This window comes from Lutjanus erythropterus, chromosome 20 (genome assembly GCF_056507025.1).
Source record: "Lutjanus erythropterus isolate fLutEry1 chromosome 20, fLutEry1.hap2, whole genome shotgun sequence".
In the NCBI taxonomy this organism is placed as follows: Eukaryota; Metazoa; Chordata; class Actinopteri; order Lutjaniformes; family Lutjanidae; genus Lutjanus; species Lutjanus erythropterus.
This window is the reverse complement of record NC_139336.1, coordinates 2,816,404-2,835,446: the sequence shown is the minus strand read 5'-3', so window position 1 is coordinate 2,835,446 and position 19,043 is coordinate 2,816,404. Positions and strand designations below refer to the sequence as shown.

General features: G+C 37.4%; 1 protein-coding gene across 1 annotated transcript; it reads right to left on the bottom strand.

Moving 5' to 3' along the window:
• Window positions 1–6,892: 6,892 nt before the first annotated feature.
• LOC146308009 (SWI/SNF-related matrix-associated actin-dependent regulator of chromatin subfamily B member 1-like) lies at window positions 6,893–18,864 on the bottom strand. Its single transcript, XM_084746043.1, has 9 exons — window positions 18,672–18,864; window positions 16,627–16,738; window positions 15,554–15,662; window positions 14,095–14,232; window positions 12,451–12,578; window positions 12,173–12,339; window positions 9,583–9,773; window positions 9,213–9,344; window positions 6,893–7,432 (listed from the first exon to the last, which is right to left on the bottom strand). The coding sequence occupies exons 1-9, from the start codon at window positions 18,759–18,761 to the stop codon at window positions 7,393–7,395; spliced, it is 1,107 nt and encodes a 368-aa protein (XP_084602169.1). The 5' UTR covers window positions 18,762–18,864; the 3' UTR covers window positions 6,893–7,392.
• Window positions 18,865–19,043: the final 179 nt, after the last annotated feature.

The window sequence follows — 19,043 nt, the reverse complement described above, 5'->3', positions numbered from 1 at the left end:
TGGATCATACATTGCTCCAAAAAAGACTTCGTAGTCTTGGATTTGATGAATTGGCTCTTAAATGGTTTCAGAGTTACCTCAGTGACAGGCAGCAGTGTGTCTATTTGTAATGTTAAATCTGAATTTATCCAAATAGCAAAAGGTGTCCCACAAGGCTCAATTCTGGGGCCTGTTTTGTTTTTTCGATTTACATCAATGATATTACCTCAGTTGTCTCTGGGTGTAATATTCATCTTTATGCAGATGACACTGTTTTGTGTTGTATTGCCAATGATGCACACTCAGCCATAAAATCCCTCCAACACTGTTTTTCTGATGTCAAAGTTAGATGATAGATTAACCTTTAAACATCATATTTCTAAGCTGGTGAATTCTTTACGAATTAAAATTGGGTTCTTTTACAGAAATAGACTCTCCTTTCTGCCACATTGTAGGAAGATGCTTGTTGAGGCAACTTTTTTTTTATCAGTATTGGACTATTGTGATATTTTGTACATGCATGACTCTGCTGCTGCTCTTAAGCCCCTGGACTCTGTTTATTACTCTGCATTAAGATTTATCACTGGAGACAGTTATAACACCCATCACTGTGATTTGTATTCTAAGGTTGGGTGGCCCTCTCTTGCTGTAAGACGTGAAAGACACTGGATTTTATTTATTTATAAAGCTCTTATTGGTCTTTTACCTTCTTATATCAGTTCCATGCTTTCTTTTAATGTGGGTTCTTATCGGACTCGGTCCAGTGATTGGATTACACTGCAGGTGCCAGTTGTTTTTACCAAACTTGGAAAATCTAGTTTCCCATATTGTGTACCTGCAACGTGGAACAACATGCAGAACCATTTAAAGCTTTAATCAATTTTATCCATAGGGCAATTTAAATCTTTAACTGTTTCACATTTTACCTCTATATGTTCCTGTTTTACCTGATTAATGTGTTTTACATTTTAACTATTTTATTCATTATTGATACTTTTATTAAGTAATATCTTTTATTTTATTTATTTTTTTAAACATTTTAATTGCAGTTGTATTGTGTGTTTTTTTTACTCTGGCTGTCACTCTAACGTAAGTTTCTCTTTGGCTTTCTATGTCTAAGCATTTTTATTTTCTATTGTTTTACTCGGCTACATTGTAAATGTACCTTAGTTTATTTCCGAGTTTAAATAAAGGTTGAATTAATGAATGCTTCCCTCTGCAGTTGTTATATGGTTGGCAGGTTTAGTTTGGTAGAAAGAAAATAGTCCCTACATGAAACTGCTCACAGCAAAGTGTGTGGATTATTTTGAGGACTGTCATGAGGAACCATATGATACAATATATATAGAGTAGGGTTGGAAATTTTAAGCACTTTCCTTAATTTTTCCAACCATGAAATGTAGAAATTAGGACCCAACCAATATATATATGTATATATATATATATATATATATATATATATATATATATATATATATTTATATACATATATATACATATATATACATATATATATATATGTATATATATATATATATATATATATATATACATATACATATATATATATACATATACATATATATATATACATATATATATATATATATATATATATATATATATACATATACATATACATATATATATATATATATATATATATATATATATATATATATATTTTTTTTTTTTTTTTTTTTTTTTTTAACAACCAATTAACTGATCAATTAATTATCATCCCTAATATATTTTATGAGTCATACTTGATATACATAAGTAAGTAAGACTGTTTTACTGTGCCACCTTCTACCTGCACTTGGTGGGTGGATGCTGATGTTAAGCTCCAATGCAGCACTTAAAAATGACTGTGTATCTGTCTACAACGTTAGTGTAGTCCTTTATATAGTGTTTCCATACTGCTTAGAGGTAAAGAGTAACTGTCCAGGTCAGTTCAGTGTTTGTTCCAGAATAAAGTGTCAACCACTGAGATATCAGTTATTGAGAAAAGACAAACTGAGGCAGAACCTGAGTGTAAAACTACTGTAATATTTGTCTTAGAAAGCTCTAGTTTCTACAGGTTTTTTGTCTCTTCTCATGCAAGCATGCATCATGTTGCAGTCATCCTGCTGTGGTTTGATTGGTATGCAGCAGATGGCAGCTTTGGTTAGACATGTAAGATTCCATTGTCTCTGGTGTATAATGGTTAACAGGAGTCCAGATTTACTGTCTGGAGGTGCTGCTACTGTCTGGAAGCTTTGGATGATTCTGACACACATAAACAGGAATAAATCAGCAGGTAAATGACTCAGGTGTTTGGCTGCCACTGAGTCCAGGTTTTGCTGTGTAAATGAACTAGTGCACTACACTAAATACACAGACAGACACTACTGCATCCAGTTTCTGGAGAGAATATACACAAAAAATTCACATGCACTATTTTATAACACCGATTCAGTAAGTTAAATATAATGTGTAATGAATGTCATTAAAATAGTGGAGAGGATGTGATGAAAATCATGCATCATTTAGCCAGATTTTTACCCAAAGTGGAAGACAATTTGGAAGAAAATGATTACAGAAATTGAAAACAATAAAGAAAGCATCTTGTTTTGGATGCAGAGTTTGTATTACTTGGTAAAATACCCCCCGCATCTCTGATGTCTGACCTCCCTTTCACTCTTCTCCTGATATTTTCATATCTAATATGGTGAATTAAAGGTTTACTTTGACCAACTTTATTTCCTTGGAAGAGTGGAAAGACAAGTCAAGACATTTTGGTTTTAGTTATGTTTTTTTTTCTGTCAAGTTTGAATGAAATGTGTTTTATGGTGTAAATGTAGTCGTAGTAGTTTTGGTGCGAGCAACAATTCGGCTGTTTCTGTTTAAACAAAAATTATCTTACTATTTGAAGCAATATGTAGACATTTTGAGGGCAAAGATGAGCACAGTAGCCCAAATAGTGAGTTGGTGCCACAAATTGTATATTAAATAGATTGTAATCATGTTTAATATATAATCTATGGTTGAAGTGAGTTGTTTTCCCTGCTCCCCAGATGGAGCAGACTCAGGCAGCCTGCAGGAGCTCTGCAGGAGCTCTGCAGGATGTGCACAATCTTGTAAACTGACATTTACAAGCATCGGCAAGTCCTCCACTATAAGCTGATCATGTGTTTATAACTGTCATTGTTTGTCAATGTAAAGTTCAGCCTGTTATTCTGAAAACAAAAGCCCACTGCTTTGAAATAACACACTCTGGATGATGAGTTAAGTGGCTGTCTGTCTCACTGCTGCCAAACTCCATTAACATTTTATTCAATTTAACAGTTATAAACATCTACAGCTTTTACAAGATTATTAATGATTTCTTATGACCCATAAACAGACACTTAACTTATTTTGTGAACATTCTGCATTAATGTGAACTGGACATGAAACAGTAATTCTTTTCCAGAAGGGACATTTCAAAAGGAGGAAACCACAGCTGCAGCGTTGTAAACTGAAGAGAGTATTTCAACTTAAAATCTTTCCTTGATCTTTGAATGATACATTGTGGTCATTTTATGTGTTATTACAGTAAATATGTAACAGATTTCTCCTTTAACAAAAAGGTCTATCTCTGTGGGGATCCTTTCCATGATGTTAGACAATGACAAGCTCAGTTGCCCATAAGGATTACATTGCAGCCAAATTCATGGCTGACAGCTGCAGCGGTCTACCTCAGTAATGGACCAATTTCAAAAATTGTTACTAGTCACATAGACCAGATCTGAAAAAGTCGGGTCCAAGTTGGACAATACTGAAGTTACCCTTGAAGATCCAAATTTTTCATCTGCAGCTGCACTTATCATGAATCAGTTATTCATTTCATGGCTGAGCGAAATCAACAAAATATCCAAATTAAAAACACACACAGGTTAACAAAACAACATATTTCCAACAGCTTTTCTTTATTGTTATTTTTCATATAAAAAAACGAGTCCACTATAAAGGTAAAGCACTTTTACAAAAGAAGAGAACAAGAAGCAACAGTACATACATTAACATCATTCTCTGGAGTATGTTCAAGTTGAAACTCACCACTTTAAAAGACACCATTGGTTCTTGTCAGCTTGTTTTTTTCCCTCCCTCTCTATGACCCAACAACACTCATGGTAGAATCGAGGCTCCAGTCTGCTGACACTGATGCAATGTGAGGCACAGTGCAAACAGAAGTTAACAGTGGGAACACTTAGTCCCTCATGCACACGGTACAGTATGAACTAGCTATGTTTCAGCATGCAGATGAACACTGGTGCACAGAACTGATCAGAGTCTGTAACCGAGATCAGAACGCAGAGTCTACATGTTCAAATCAAACCAGAATCTAACTCTCTGACTGACACATCTGAGCAACTGCCACTGCCTGAAGACATGTCTAGACAGCAGTATCATTAGCAGGGATTGTTGTAGTTTGATTTTACACATGCACACTGCTCATTTCAGCCAGATAAAAACACCCACAGTATAAACAAGTACCCAAAACGCTTACATGTGGCTCATTAACATTTATTAAAGCCCCCATATTAAGGATTTTATGCGATTGCTGCATCTTTCAAATGATCCTGATCATGTAAGAGTTTGTTTACCAATTCAATTTATACCATCCCAGTGACAACTGGGGCTCTTTCTTCATCGTTTTTCATCCTTCCACTATCAGCCACTAGAAATGTTCAAACCCTACACATAGGGACATTATGTACTACTGTATTTCTGAGGTATGGTGCACCGATTATGATTTGATGTCTGAATTTGCAAGATTGCGTGAGAATCCATCTTGCCAGGCTCCAAACTATCCATTTGTGTATGCACCAGAGGTGGTGTGAGCCAATCAGCGTCCTCGGAGGGACTACTGGCAGTTACAGGTGTGGTTTTAGGTGCGCCAATGGCGAGAAGCGTCCATGGAAAAGACTCATCTCAAACAAACAATAGCGGCTCCTGAAGAAGTTAACATAGATACTGTGATAGCATCAGTCATATCAGAACTGGGGAGTATTTCTTCATTGAAAGAAGAGCAAAGAACAGGATTTTATCATTTGAAAAGATTTTTTTGCTGTTCTTTCTGGTGGCTTTGACATCGGTTTTGTGAGATGATCTGATTGGTTGAAGCAAGCCCGTGTTGCTTCATCCAATCCTGCCAAGTGTTTTTTTTTTTTTTTTTTAAGCGCCTTTCCAAACAGTTTCTATGGATGACTTCCCAGATGGTTCTGTGTAACAAGCCATCTGGTGTGTCAGGTTAGGTTTGATAAAATAAAATGCCCATCACAACATTCCAGAGCCCTCATGACATCTTCAAAAGTCATATTTTGTCAGACCAGCAGTCCGAAAACCTTAAGATATTGAGTTTACAATGATTTATGACAAAGAAGAGCAGCAAATCCTCTCATGAGAGAAGTTGGAACAAAAAAATGTTTGACACTTTTTCACTAGTTTTGTTTGGAGGATGAGACAATCAATACCAGACATTTCGACCACATTTACACTGAGTCACTTCATGCTAGTGTAAATGCATCCAAGAGGCCTTCCAGATGTTGTTTAACCAAGATGTATACATGATATTTACTCCTCCTGTATGTCAGTAAGCGTCTGTGGAAGTATCCACTCACTGTCAGTTGTTCTTAATACATCCATGGTCTGTGTCTCCTCTGTGCTTGTGACTAAATTACAGGTTTGTGAGCTGGCTAACAGAGACACATGTGGCCAAGTGTAAATAAAAATGCCTTGAATTTCATCTGGATTTTATCAAGATACGAGACACAGAGCCATTGTTAAAGGGGTAGTTTGGATTGTAGTGTGCTTGTATGATTTACTTCTCCACAGTACAGTAGATTGAGGTCGACACGCCCTCAGTTTGGAAAAACAGCAGGAGTACTGGTGTAGGAAGCTAAGAAATGTACTACAGTAGACAGGGTCAGCAGCAAAACAGATTTTAGACACTTAAATATAAATTAATATCAGTTTAAACAGCCATTATATAAAAAGCCACCAGACTCCAGTAATTTTACCTCACAGAACACAGGAGTTGCTGGTCTACTATTGAAAGTAGTTAGTTTGTGTTATTGTGTGACTTAAATGTATCTGTTTTAAACTTTTAAAACACCAAAGTCACACAATAACACAAATAAACTAACAGATCGAAGCAGAGGTAGACCAGAAACTTGTGTGTTTGGTGAAGTTAAAATTCTGTGTTTGCCAAAGGAAGCTGGTACCTTTGGAGAGAGCGTACACTTAAAGTGATTTTAGGGCTCATCAAACTGCACTTAGCCCCAGGCTAAGAAAGCTTTCACACTGGCACAATCCTGGAACATTTTAAAGTGGGCTAACCCGACTTAGCCTAGGGTATGGTAGCCTTGCTCCAGTACAGGGTTAGCCCTGAGTTTGTGGGATTATCCCTTGAAAATCGACGAAACCCAGAGCTAAAAAGTGGCAGTGTGAAATGGGGCTGAAAGACTGGAGTAGTCAGGAGTGATTTAGTTGGTGTACCAACAGACATGTAAGCCACGGCTAGTACAAGTGTAGTTTGGACCATATAGCCCTGTGCTAACAACAGTACACTGCACTGGTACTCCTGCTGCTTCTCCAAACTGAGAGCCTGTCAACTTCCATCTACTGTAGGTAATACACTGACTGTGGAGAAGTACCTCATACAGCCCCAAATAATCCAGACTATCCCTTTTATATTATTAGTTGCACCTGTGCTTCTTCCTTTCCTTTCCAGGGTGTTCAAATTGTCTGTTGTGAAAACGCCTCTATGTGTTGATAAGGACAGGATCTGCTCAGTTATAGATAATTCAGTCATGGTGGACCAGCAGATCTCTGTTACAGATGTGATAAAGTTCAGAAGATAAAGTTCAGTTGCCCTGATGATGTTGTACAGATGATGTCGTACAGATGATGTCCAGATTGGTGTAACAGCACAAACTAACAGTGTCATTTCACTTACCATTCATACACATACATTTAACTCAGTCACTGTACTGTAATGCCAAGTGTTTTGGCTTGACCTGTGTCATGTTAATGCATGGTGTGTGTGTGTGTGTGTGTGTGTGTGTGTGTGTAACAGTAAGTCGTGTAGCTGACATCAGATAAACCTCCTTCAGTGACAGACGTTAGCTAACAGTGATGCTGGGTTTGATGAACCATGATGAGCTGTGTGCAGAGGAATGCCTGGATGTGTGTGTGTGTGTGTTGTGCTCAGTCAGTGAGCTGCTCATGGAGACTGACCACATGTCTGTGAGTGCATTCATGCTTACAGCAATGTCCAGATGCTTCATCAATGTTTTAACAATGACCTGTATGTGTGTTTACTTCATCATTTCAGAGTAACAGGAGTCTCCAGAGGACACATCATCTGATGCAGCGCCATGTCTCTCTCTACCAGGACGGAGCGGTGTTGGCCAGTCGTCTCATACGTCTGGGGGAAAATAAAAAACATGACACATGTCACATGACTTCAATAGTTCTGCAGGATTTTGCTCTGAACTTAAAATGCTTCTGTTTGTTTGTTTTTTAATCTTTAATAAAATATAATCAACGTAGTAGCCATGATCTCAGCATGTGCAAAAAGGTGCCATGAATTGTCTTTAGCAATGAATATCTGAATTATTTATGTACAAGAGACCGTTTTCACAGCAGCCACTTGAACATAAAACAGTAGAGTAAACACAGGTGTTAATAAATTATACTAATTAAGGTTACATTCCATTCAGGTCAAACACAGTTTATTGTTTGTGCATGTTTCCTCACTGGAAAGGCTCTGCTGCACTAAATAGAACGAAACCTTAATTAGTATCATTGGTAACACCTGGGTTTACACTACTATTTCATATTTTTACAGCTGCCATAAAAAAGGGCATAAAAATGTTTTTTGCAAAACAAAACAATTCAGCAGTCAGCAGGGGTCCTGTTGTAAAATAAAATAAAACATAAAAAAATAAAAACATTAACAATCATGGTAGATCTTGTTACAGTCCAGACATTTTTTTATTGCATTATTATATTAAGAAAGTCTACTGCAGCACTGTAATTTATGTTTTATCCATCAAAATGACAACTGAGACATTAAGCATCAGGCATTTGAGTGTTTCTGTACTAGACATTTTACCTGCATTCAAAATCACATACAGTACTTATTACTTTCACTAATAACTGCAGCTGCCCTTACAAAGTACATACTATTATATGCAGTATGCATACAAAGAGGACATGCTACTTCCTCATAACATGACACTGTGAACTTCATAGATCAGAGGAACTTGTCTATGTACTTTGCTCCTGCATCATGATTCTGCCTTTTTCAGTGAACACAACTGCTCCAATTTGATTGATGCTCAATACAAATTCTGAGGTCTTGCGGTCTGCCAGTTTAAACATATCAAATAATAATAATAAAAAAACGTATCAGGAGCCCAAATCCTTTCAGCAGTGAGGTGAACAATCATGCTATGTCTTTTCTAATCAACAATTGCTGTCAATAAATTCAAAAAAATGAAAGAAATATGGGTTGGTGAGTGTCAGACTCCATCAAAATGTAAGAATGACTCCACTCAGTGGTGACACTTGGTATATCCTGACATGAATGTACCTTATAGAATCTCCACGTGAAGTATTTCTAATACCTGTCACACTACTTAGCTGTCAGTCATCTGTCCACTGTGACATTATGACACACTGATCACATTGCTGACATTAACACGACATTAACATGAATGACACTAGTCTTCTCCATTTGGTGCTGGAACTTTAACAGCGTTTGTTTTCACCCAAAATGCGTTATTGTTGAGGGATGCGACATGTGGCTGCTCTGATCCATACACTCACCACAAAGGACTGTGGGTTACAATAACCAGAAAAGCGTGCTGGCTTGCATACTGCAAAATACATCCAAGAAGCAGTAGGACATCCTGGTATTTTTGGCATACTGTATGTACTGGAACTTACTAATTATTTTTCTGGCATACTGGCATCTTTTTCTGACATATGCAGAGTCTGTTTACTAAAGATGATCATTCATCAAGCAGCCAGAAATAAAAAGTGGTCAGCTGGACTCTTCCAATTGTAATTTTAGCCACAGTTTGTGGAAGCATCAGCTCAACAAACCTCAGGCAGCAGCAGCAGCAGCAGCAGCAGGTGCAGTGCAGTAAATATATCTGTACTGAATTAATCAGACCTCTCCCTGTATCTGACTGTCTCACCTTGTGTTCCTGTCTTGGTCTCGGATCTTCTTCTCCATTTCAGCATCTGTGAGTGTCTCCAGCAGGGGGCACCACTGGTCTGCATCGCCTGTGTTCCGGATGGCAATCTCTACTGTGGGGAGTGGGTTCTCACTGTGGGCAAATTACAACACCATCAGCTTACAGACAGCTGGGGATGAGACTACGTACTTAAAACATTTAATTAGATGAACTAGGGTCCAACAGTCCATCAAAATCAATAAAAGTTTGGTAGAATGTATCTTCAGTACAACCTCTTAAATACATGTCAAGTGTCTGCCTAAATGAAGCATCTGTTGACTCCAGTACTCACTGATTTTAGCAGCCTTGTTACAGTGAGTGGGGGAGTTACCTGAAGGCGTAGGTCCTCTGGTGCCAGCTGAGCTGGCCGCGGATGCTGTAGGCGATAGTTGTGACAAACTCTCCTCCCAAACCCAGCTCAGAACACAGCTTCAGTGCAAACGACTCCGGGGAGTTCTCCCTCTCAGACATGTCCCACTCAAACTGGTCCACCAGAGAGATGTTCCCCACGTGGATGTTCAGCTGAACAGAAAACAAGAAAACAAGAAAAACATGTACACTTCATTCTGCAGTCACAGTATGCAGGGTTCCTGTACTTTTTCCAAAGTCGAATTCAAGCACTTTTCCAGCATGTTTATGGTTCATTTTCAAGCTTTTCCTGCACCTTACAGCTGTGGTAAATGACATACTTCTATGCTAATATACATATTTATATGCTCAAAATGATTTGGCCCTATTTCACAAAAATGAAAAAGGCAACTTCTGACAATAGATTTTTTAGTTTTGAGGCCAACTCAAACCATTAAGTTTTGTTTTTTTGTTAAATTTTGTCATTTCAGTTATAAATTTAAAAAGTTAATTATTTTAAAAAATATTATTTAAAATTATTTAGTTAATATTTTAATATTTTCAATTAAAACCATTTAATTTTCAGGCACCCAAATAAAGACAAATAAGCTTCACAACTCACTGTGATCAGGTTTTGAAATACAATTCTTTTTTTGAGTTTTTAAAACTCATAATTGAAGTTTATCTAAAGAAGAAAAGTACATTTTTGCAACTACATTTTGACTTGTCTAAAATTTTTACAGGGTATAAACAAACAAAATAATATTTTGTGATAGCATTCTACAAAATACTGAAAAATTAAAAGGAAAACACAACAAAGTTTCATGTTTCAAAAAGTGTCTGTAGACTTGAAGTAGACTAGTCTGTCACGGAGCGATTTATTCTGAAAGTAACACAATTACAGTTTCAAGCACTTTATCCAAAATTCAAGCACCTTTCAAACCTTGAAAACAGTGCATTAAAATTCAAGTATTTTCATGGATTTCCAGCACCTGTAAGAACCCTGAGTATGTGGCTTTGATTCCCATCTGTAACATTACAGCAGCTCATTCTCAAGACATGATTACAAAACAAGTCACATAGGTGTGCAGGAGGTTGGAGCAAAGGGCTTCAGACTGTGAGATGCCTTCCCAGGAGGGTGAGGGGGGTTTAAGAGGGTCACGAAACACGCTTGTGTTCTGAAAACAACAGGAAGTTAGTTATTGTAGTTAGGTTGCTGATTTGATCTCTTATCAACAGGATCAACAGCTGCAGTGCAGCAGCGGTTATGACACACAGCTCATTCTTTAAAACCAGGGCCAAGTGGAGGAAAATTTCTGACAACAGCAGCTGTGGTGAGAAACTGATTCTTGTCCATAGTAGTTGCTTTATTTTTTCTTAAATGTACATTTAATCTGTCTCTTCTTTAATGTCTGCCTCCCTCTCCTCTCTGACCAAACTGACTCTCTGACATTAAAAGTGGAAATGACAACATTAACCAGAACCAGATCTCCTGAGATGTTATCTCTGTAGAGCTTGGGACTTTAGATTAGTTTCTCATGTTTTATTTTTATTTAAAGGTCCAGTGTTTAAGATTCACTGGGATCCATTGGTAGAACATGGCAGAAATTAAATATATTATTCTTAAGTATGTTAATATTGAGTATAATCACCTGAAAATAAGAATTATGTTTTCATTACCTTAAAATGAGCCCTTTATATCTAACAGGGGAGTAGCTCCTTTTCCATGGAGGCAACCACGTTTCTATAGCAGCCCAGAAGGACAAACCAAACACTGGCTCTAGATATGTCCTTTTGCATATTTCATTTAAATAAGTAAAAATAATTTACCAAAATCACAACTCACTGACTGACTGGGCTCAGAGACAGCCCTCAAAACAACAACCAGGGATAAAGGCAGTGTGATATACTGTATCTGGGCCAATCAGTTCATCCTTTCCTCGTAGACAAATCTTTGGATTATTTTCTTGATTAATCAATTAGTTGTTTGGTCCATAAAATATAAGAAATTTTGAAAAAAATGTCAGTCCAAGATGCATCAAATGTCTTGTTTTGAATGTATGCATATATTTATTTGTATGTATATAAAAAAAACATAACTCACTATTAAATTAATATTGATTAATCATTGCAGCTCTAATCTGATTTACTGTGATAAAGGAGTAATATAATCATTTTGACTACACAGTATGTATATAAATATGTAGGCCTAATTTATCACAGCTGTAAGGTTCTGAAACAAACCTTGAAAATGTTTGAAAAGTGCTTGAATTTGACTGGGGAAAAGGTGTAGGAAAAAAACAGTCCCTGGCACACTTAACAGGATAATTTTTTTCTTTTATAAATCAACCACCTGCACTCAGTACTGGTACAGAAAAAAGTCACTGAACACTGTCTGGTTTTTCTATGATGCAAGCCAACATACATGACAATGACATCATTTACTTAGATCTTTTTTATATAGTTTCAGTACTTTCAGTCCCATAATTACTGGACGTTGTATCGTTTCAAACACATGGCATTGAAAAAGTATTTAAGTATCAATACTTCTGACAACCTTCGTCAGCACCCACCTTGATGATGACTCTCTGGTCTGCCTGTTCTTCCAGTATGCTGTCAGTGGGGTAGGACTCAATCTGCTGACGGATGGCTGAGGCGATGGCAGGGACAAAGGCCAGAGGGTTCAGATCCAGGTCATCACATAAAATCTCTGCAAACATCTCTGGAGTCATCAGTTTCTCTGAGGAGGGGCACATCGATGAGGTCAGACTTAAGTATAACATTTAAAACCTGACACAGCAGAAGAAAAACACTGGAGACAATAGTGTAGATATTAGATGCAGGCGTTTACCATTCATGTTCCAGGTGAAGGCATCTCGCAGTTTCTGCCCGTCTATCTCCATGTCGAGACGAATGGGGACCAGCGCCTCCACCTGGGCTGCGTTCTCATGGATCACTGCAGGGTCGTGATCATCAAAGCTGAGCGGGACACAAGACGCAACAAAACTTGATGTTCATTCAAGCTATTCTTAATGTTCCTTTAACACGATCTGACCCTTCACACATCAACATCAGCATCACTTCGAGGACAGAGTCACACTTTTTCAAGTCAACAGCAGTGTCTCTTTACAGAAATCACCAGGCAGAGTGAAGTGTGCATCAACTCATGGATGAGAGGCTCGTGCTTGTGACAGTGTAGGATGTCATCCTCAGCTGAGCTGTAACATTAGCACCACCAGGGTATTTAGAAATCTGGAAGGTATGGTTTTCAATACCATCACTGTGAATTAAGTTATCTGAAACATAGAAGTTGCAACTGCTTTTTTTAATTGATGGAAAATAAAAATGTAAAATATATATATATGGAACTGGAGCCAACAGGAGAATTATTTGGAGGTAGAAAAGAAATAATCAGTTAGTCATTTCTGCCCTCTAGCTAAGGTCTCCTGGCTAATAATTAAAAATGAGTAGATGAGTTATCATTAAAATATTGCCACATATAAGTTTGAGATTATGTCTTCCAACTATAAAGCAGTTTATTAGCCACATGGTACATCTTTAAACCATCTCCTGGTATCCATGGCAACAAGTGTCAGTGGGTCCTTTAACAGTAAACTATAGAATAGGGGCACTTATTTCCTATATATTCTTCTATTCTAAGTATTTAAACCCATCAAGATTTGTCTAAGAAGGCAAACTGCATATTAAACATGAAACATCATAAGCTAGACAATGTCATATATGTTTTTAATGATTTGTTTTTTCACACAAATACTGTTATATACCGTATACCCCAGTGAAACATCAGGAGGGTATGAAGATATGAAAAAAAGAGATACCGCCCAAACCTCCTAACTAGTGTGGTGATACGGTTGGTAAGTGTAGTTTAGAAAAAAGAAAGTAGTTCCTACATGACACAATTCACAGCAAGGTCTGTGGACTATCATGAGTAACCAGGTCATGATTTCTGCAAAGAGACATTAGCTGAGCTGTTGAGTTTTTCAAATGTATTTTTCAGTGCTTTGAGCACCACAAGCCGAGTGTAGACTAGTATTAGAGAGAAGGCAGACATCTCTACAGCTGATATCTCCAAAACTCTGTAACTCACACCAAAACTAGATGGATGGAAACACTACAACTGAGAGGAAAAACATGTATTTTTGATTTGGGGGTGAACTGCCCTTTCATTGAACAGCCCATATGTGCATTGAAAGAGTGATTAGTGAATGTAATTGTTCCTCCTGTTCATACTAGCCACAAATGGAAGTTATTACATTGGAATGCCTTTAGAAAGGAATCTCTGGATATCTCTGGGAGTTTCTCCTGACCCAGCCAGTAAGGAGCCACTTTAAGCCTCGGGGTATCTTATTATTTATTGCAGGGTAGCTATATTGCATTACATCTAATTAGTATCAGATGCAGACTGGCAGGATGCAGAGCTTGTGCCATAATGTTGAACTTTTGTTTTATTCGTAAAAACAAACAGCGTTCTCACCACAGGGGGAAGGTCCTTTTCTTGTCACGGCCCATTCGGTTGCGATTGATGGTGGTGGAGCAAGGCACAGCGTCTAGATGGTGAGAGCTGTTGGGCAGCGTGGGGACCCACTGACTGCTCCGCTTTGCTTTCTGCTCCCTTTATAGAAAAGACAAAACACTCAACATTGATAGATATTAATTACTGTACTTCCATGAAATTGGTGGATTATTATGACCATGGTCGTCTTTTCTGCAATATAGAGCCTTCAATCATGATCAGTAAAGCCGCTCTTTCACTTTATCTGTTTATATTTCATGTTATATAAAACTTTGTAGTTTTTCATTGTGTTCTGTACTTTAAACAGTGAGTGACTGAGTGTCAGATAAATGCACTGAAAGAGCAGCCACAACTGCTCACTGATGTTAGAAACTGAGTATAGTCAGCTGATAATTAGTGTGATTTAATCAAATCAATAACTAACAACAGTCAATGTCAGAAAACTGTATCATACTTCAGTTACCTTGTGTTTCTATAGTAGTGATAAAATGTTGTTGTTTTTTTAAAAGTATAAAATAGCAGTTTTACCTAAAGTAAAACTCACTATGCCAGACTTACACCAAACTCCCCTTAAGAAGTAATATACTATATTAACAATTCCTTACATTTATGTTAAAAACACAGAACTCTAGAAACACAAGATGAAGGGCATCAAATGACCAAAATCTTCTTGTCAATTTGGCATCAATATAATCCATAAAGATAACCTGTATTTCTATACAAACTTTACATTTTGGATTTGGTTTGCTCTGCTGGTTGACTGCACTGTTTCAGTGGAAGAAGACAGTGGGAATGAAACCTCAACTGTTTCAAAAATGAAGATTTCACTGTAAGATAACTTGTGAGTTTTTTCAGCTGTTACCAAAGTAACTACCTGGTTTTCTGTGTCCTGTTTAATACTGAAGAGAGTACATTTCAATAATATTAAACATGTCTGATTTTATCAAGATGTCAAGATGAGAAAACTACACGGATTGAAATTTATGATCACTTTAGAGATGACTGTGCTGAATGTTTCATTTTCTTTCATGATTTTTTTGTCCTGTGTTGGCAAAGATTTTGCCTTGGCACAGCTCAAATGATTAAAATATAATAAAAATTAATAGTTGTCTGATCAAAAACTGGAGATGCACAAGCATGCATTTGCTTCCGTAAGTCCCCTGAGGAGTGCAGCTGCTCTGATTGCTCCATTGCTCTATGACAATTACATCATCAGAATTATTTTCACAGATTTTGGAAAACTACCTTCATATGTAATGCTGGTGTTGTTTCGGGCCTTTGCCCAAGGTACCGCAGGTGAACTGATCACACGTTCACACTTATTTTTTCAGCCCAGGAAAAAAAGTGCAAAGTTTTAAAATATTCAGACTGTTAAAAAACACAACAAATGTTGAATCAGGCATCATGTGATGTATGTTACCTGAGGTAAGCTGGGGGCTCTGTGCTGATGGACACTGCCTTGTATTTCTCATCATTACCCTCGAAGATCTCTTCACACTCTGAAGCCTTCAGCAGAGTGACACTTGTGGCTACACACGGACAAGAAGACAGACACAAATCAACTTAGGTGATAAATATACAGTGCAGTATGGCTACATTTGCTAGTAATTGTAACTGCTGCACTTACTAATCACAGACATCACTACTGTGACACCATGTGTTTAGATTTTCTGTTGATGAAAGCTGGCTTCTCTAGATCAGACCGGAGCAAAATGTGGCCCGGGGGCCAGATGCAGCCCGCGGAAAGGCTTCATGTGGCCCGTCAGGCCATCATGGAAATACCAAAAATTAAAAATCTAGCAAGGAGAGTCAATAGCATTTTGCTTACCATTAAACCATTATCAAAATTTAATTTTGAAGGGGGTCAGTGCTGTGTTCATTGTATCTTTTATATTAAACTGTAACTTTAATTACTCAGAGCTGCACATCCATGTTGTTTATATTCTTCTACTTTTGCTGCTACTATCGATGCAACCTGTATGCAGCGTGCATGGTACACTGTAAAACATCATGGACTTTGCCAACAAAATATTAGTCCACAATTTGACATGACAATTCAGAAAGGGTGACCAACAGTAAAGGGGCCCTATATAGAAGACTTATGACCATTCCATTATTAGAGATTTGTCCATTATTAGGACCTGATATCATTTGTGTCTGGCCCACAGCAGCCTGAACAGTTTCTTATGTGGCCCCTCCATGAAAAATAATTGCCCACCTAGAATCTTGATCTAGAAGCATTCTTTACTCAGGTCAACCATGGTGGCTCTCTGGCCATGTTAACTATCAGTTAAACAGTTTCACCACCTCCTGTATACCAGAGGATATTCCTTGATTAACTCAAATCAGACACTGTCTACTTATGTAAAACATATATTCATTAATTTAAGAAAATCACTACATAAGTTGCAGACTAGGACCAGTCCAAACTGGTTTGGAAAAAACAAAAAACAAAAACCAAAAACAAAACAAAAACAAAGACAGTCCACTCACCATGTGATGATGCTACGATTTTCTTCCTCTCCTCCACCGAGGCCAGCCTCCTCCATAGAGATGGATATCTTTTATACAGAGAGCCTCTGAACATACGTAGATAGTTCCCAACCTGGAAAGCAAGAGGCACATCTTCTAGTAAACCAAAATGAAATACGATACAAAACAAACAAATTAAAAAAAAGACAAGTCCTCAGAAACTGTACTATGATTGCAAGTACAGTACAATACCAGTTTCTAGTCTTTTTTGTCTTCCAGGTCAATGCAAACTGCCCACATAAGTATTGAATTACTGTGTGTAGTGTTTTATTAATTTAAGCACAATAATACAAAGTTAAATAAGTTACTGCTAAAGTCTTTCTCCCCTGTCAAGTAAATACTGAGTGAAGGCAACTTTGGCAGAAGTTATAGCCCCGATTTTGAGTTGATAGCTCCGTTTTACACATGTGGACACTGTGTTTGTTCTCTCAGTGCTAAAGGAGAGGATTTATTAGGATGGTTGTCTTGCTGGAATTATAATCTTCTCCCAAGCTGCAGCTGTCCTGCAGACTTCACTGTAACAGGTACAAGCCCCCCCATGCCCTGCTGCAGAGAAGTATCACCAAACTTCATGGTGCTGATGTTGTGTTTGACATGCAGCAGTTTCATGTAGAAACTATCTTCTGTCTATTGAACTACACCTGCAACTATACCACCACCCAGAGGGACACTTGTGCTCTTTCTCAAGATGCAATGTAAGGACAAACAGCTCCTACATCTGTGGATTCAGAGCTCAACAATAAGGACTGCCTGCTTACCCAGGGAAAGTAAATCTGGCAACATGGTAAATAAGAATTAAACTCTTACAGAGCTGCAACTAATGATTATTTCCATAGTCAATTATTTTCTTGATTAATCAATTAATACTTATTTGTTTTTAAGTTTCCCAAAGCCCAAGATGATGTCCTTGAACGTCTTGTTTTAGTCTCAACTCAAAAATAACTAAAAATAACTGATTAATCATTGCAGCCTTAAACTATTTAACTATTTGGATAATTGATTAATCATTAAATTAATTTTTCACGCAAAATAGCAGAAAATGCATGTTTCAGCTTTTCAGATTTCCAGATTTTCTTAATTTATTATCATATTAAACTGAATATCTGTGGGTCTTAGATTGACATAATGATACACATAAAGGCATCACCTTGGACTTTGAAAAACTGAGTTGGACATTTGCCACTATTTTCTGACATTTTATAGACACTGCAGGCCTAGAAAATTAATTTCAGTCTTTCTTGTTATTAACAACTGCTATAATATAATGTGTACATGGGCAAGTAAAAAAAAAGTTAGGTAGATTTCTGAACCACTTGCATTTATCTTGAAATGTTTGTAATTTGATTTGTATTTTTTCAATTGATCCCATTACATTAGAGAACAGGCAGACATCTCTTTGGCTGATATTTCCAAAAGTCTGCAAGTCACAACACAGACCAAGAGGCCACAGTTGGAAATATTCTTAAACAAAACATATTTTTAAATGTAGTTCACATTACACAAAGCTTTCTGCTCTTTCAAACACACTCTTAGTGCACCAGAGTGCAGTGAACTGCTATAGGGAATTTTATTTTCTACAAAATCAACAAAAACTTCAAAACTGGCTTGTTCAATTAACAGATGTCAGTAAAGACTGTGGGTGACATTTTTTCAAGACAGTACTCTATTCCACGTTACTTCTTGTTAATGTAACTTCTAGTAGTCCAGCACAACTACTGTGCCCTCTCTATAACAGGCTGAAGGGAGAACTTAATGCAAAACAGTGAAGCTGTGAGGTTAGTAGTTATTTCTGTGGGTTGGAATAGCATATATAAATTTTAATTTGCCTGTTGTTGGCCTGATTTGACCCTGTTATACCCCGCTCTTCGTTTTTAAGCATTTCTTTGTTTATGAAGCCATCAACTGGGTTCGTTAGCATGCTAGCATTAACTAGCCTGAAGAATGGATAACTGAGGCTAACACTAGGGAGGTAAGCATTCAAAGTCAATGAATAGATAGTCACATACCTCAGACCCAACCATGTAAAAGTCCCCATCTTGTTCTAACTGAAATTTCACGGGCTTCTGGCCAAACGTTTTACTTAGAGCCAGTTGCATCTTTACGCAGTCGCTAACAAGCTAACTACTGGAGCAGGGTCGTGTCTTGAAGGGAACCCTTGATTTGCGGAACTATCGCGAGATTTGTTCGCATTGTTTATTCATTCTACATCTTGTACAAACCAGCACCGTGGTACAAACAATTTATGTCTTATAATACGACAACACTGTGACTGTGTAAATTAAAACACAAAATATTCGGTTAAGGTTTGGACAAGGCTATGGTTTGGATCAAAAGGAACCCTCTCGCGAGATCTTTTTGGCGTTCCCTTCTAGACTCGA

Coding starts and splice junctions, on each gene's coding strand:
- LOC146308009 (XM_084746043.1), bottom strand. CDS start 18,761: ATGCAACTGGCTCTAAGTAAAACGTTTGGCCAGAAGCCCGTGAAATTT. Junction 15,663..16,626: donor AATCGTAGCATCATCACATG/GTGAGTGGACTG, acceptor GTCCGTGTGTAG/CCACAAGTGTCACTCTGCTG. Junction 12,579..14,094: donor AAAAGGACCTTCCCCCTGTG/GTGAGAACGCTG, acceptor TGTCCCGCTCAG/CTTTGATGATCACGACCCTG.